Here is a 2,012-nt window from a genome sequence, read left to right as displayed (position 1 = left end):
ACACACACACACACACACACACAGACAGACACACCCACACCAAGGACTAATGATCAGTACTGACAGAACTTAGAATGCAAGTAGCCTACATGACCACCCAGGAGAGGATCCGGGGATGAAGGGCGGGGCCTTCATGCCAGGGTTAAGGTGACTAGCCTTTATCTCAAGTGAGATCAGGCCTTTTGGCTGGACTATCATGATAAGACCTTAAGTTTAAAAGATTACTTCCAAAAAGAAAAATCCCTTGAACCTGTGAAAGGAGGACCCGGGAAGGTCCCGGGGTTGCTTTTCACAAACATCCCTCCTCCGTGGGGCATTTGTGAGTAGCTGGGGTGGGTCCCCTTGAAAGGTCTCAAATAGCTTGGCCAGAGGAGAGAGAAGTACGCAAAAAGAATCCATCTTGAGGAGAGGAAAGAAAAAACACCACCTTCCCGAGTGCCCGGGGCCGGAATGGAGCCGAGCGCCCGGGCCTCTGCCATGTTTTCCATGCGCTTCCTGTGCCAGCGCTGCCAACAGCCCCTGAGGCTCGGGGAGCCCAGCGAGCCCCTCGAGACGCCGGGCCCGGCGCCCGCCGACGGCGGTTTGTCCAGCGAGCCCAGCGATGGCGGAGAGCCCGGGGCCGGCGCCTCCAGCGGGGCCCCGGCTGGCCCGGGCGGGGAATCCAGGGCCTGTCCTGGCCAGTTCACCCTGCTTGGGAATGCTGTGTCCCTCCGAACTCTGAGCAGCGTCCAGAAGACCCTGGTGGACATCTTTGCCATCCTGTCGGGCCAGAAAGCGGTGGAGCACCCGCTGTGCCAGGAGTGTACTGACCATCTCCTGGAGCAGGTGGACGCTCGGCTCTCGCAGGCGGAGCTGGACTGCCAGGCCTACCGGCGTGCCCTGGAGACGGAGTTGCTGGTGGATCCGGAGGACAGGAGGGCCCTGGACAGCCGGCTGCGGGCAGAGCTGCGGGAGCTGGAGCGGGCGGAGGCCCGGCTGACGGAGGAGCTGGCCGACGCCGAGCAGGCCTGGGCCCAAGCGGCCCACGACCTGCAGGCGTCCCAGGCAGAGACGGCCGAGCTGCACCAGCAGGCCGCGCAGTACCGGAAGGAATACTGCGCCCTGGAGTGGCAACGGCTCGAATTGACGGACCAGCTGAGCAGCGTGGAGAACCAGCTGCGGTCCGCCCGGGGCCAGCTGGACAAGCTGAGCACAACCAGCATCTTCGACGTCACCTTCCAGATCTGGGAGGAGGGCCCCCTGGGCGTCATCAATAACTTCAGACTGGGCTACCTGCCCCACGTCCCCGTGAGCTGGACGGAGATCAGCGCTGCCTGGGGACAGGCGGCCTTGCTGCTCCTCGCCCTCGCCAATACCATTGGACTCAAGTTTCGGAGGTACCAACTCGTGGCCCGTGGAAACCATTCCTATCTGAAGTCGCTGACGGGTGACGGTGTCCGCCTGCCCTTGTTCTCCGATGGGAAGCAGAATGTCTTCTTGGAAAACACATTTGATCGCGCCATGATGGCTTTCCTAGATTGCATGCAACAGTTCAAGGAAGAGGCGGAGAAGGGCCGGGGGGGCTTGTGCCTTCCCTACAGCATGCATCCGGAGCTGGGCACGCTAGAGGATGCCAAGGGCAGCGGGGAGTGGTACTCCATCCGGACCCACCTCAACACGGTGGAAGAGTGGACACGGGCTCTCAAATTCCTGCTTGTCAATTTAAAGTGGAGTCTTGCTTGGGCCTCGGAAAGGTACCGTCAAAAATAGCTTTTGCTGTGTTCTAAAATACAGTGAGATGATCAGACTGTACAACTGAAGAATGACAGTATGCTTGAGACTCAAAAAGAGTCTGTACCAATCAGTAATTTTTGAAAATATTTCCAAGAGGCCTTGGATTTGTAATCAAGCACCAGAGGCATCCAAGAAAGTGATTTTTTTTTTCTAGTGGAGCTGTGGCTCAGGTGGTAGAATGCCAGCCTTGAGCAGAAAACAAAACAAAATGTATTTTCCTGGAGCAAACCAAAAGACAT

At 58.2% G+C, this 2,012-nt stretch overlaps 1 protein-coding gene across 1 annotated transcript; it reads left to right on the top strand.

Moving 5' to 3' along the window:
* Nucleotides 1-477: 477 nt before the first annotated feature.
* Nucleotides 478-1,749, top strand: Becn2 (beclin 2). Its single transcript, XM_042674248.1, has one exon. The coding sequence runs from the start codon at nucleotides 478-480 to the stop codon at nucleotides 1,747-1,749; it is 1,272 nt and encodes a 423-aa protein (XP_042530182.1).
* Nucleotides 1,750-2,012: the final 263 nt, after the last annotated feature.

This window comes from Dipodomys spectabilis, unplaced genomic scaffold, assembly GCF_019054845.1.
Source record: "Dipodomys spectabilis isolate Male_0828 unplaced genomic scaffold, ASM1905484v1 ptg000019l, whole genome shotgun sequence".
Taxonomy (NCBI): Eukaryota; Metazoa; Chordata; class Mammalia; order Rodentia; family Heteromyidae; genus Dipodomys; species Dipodomys spectabilis.
Note: the sequence above shows the minus strand (reverse complement) of the source record. Positions and strands in the feature narration are given on the sequence as shown.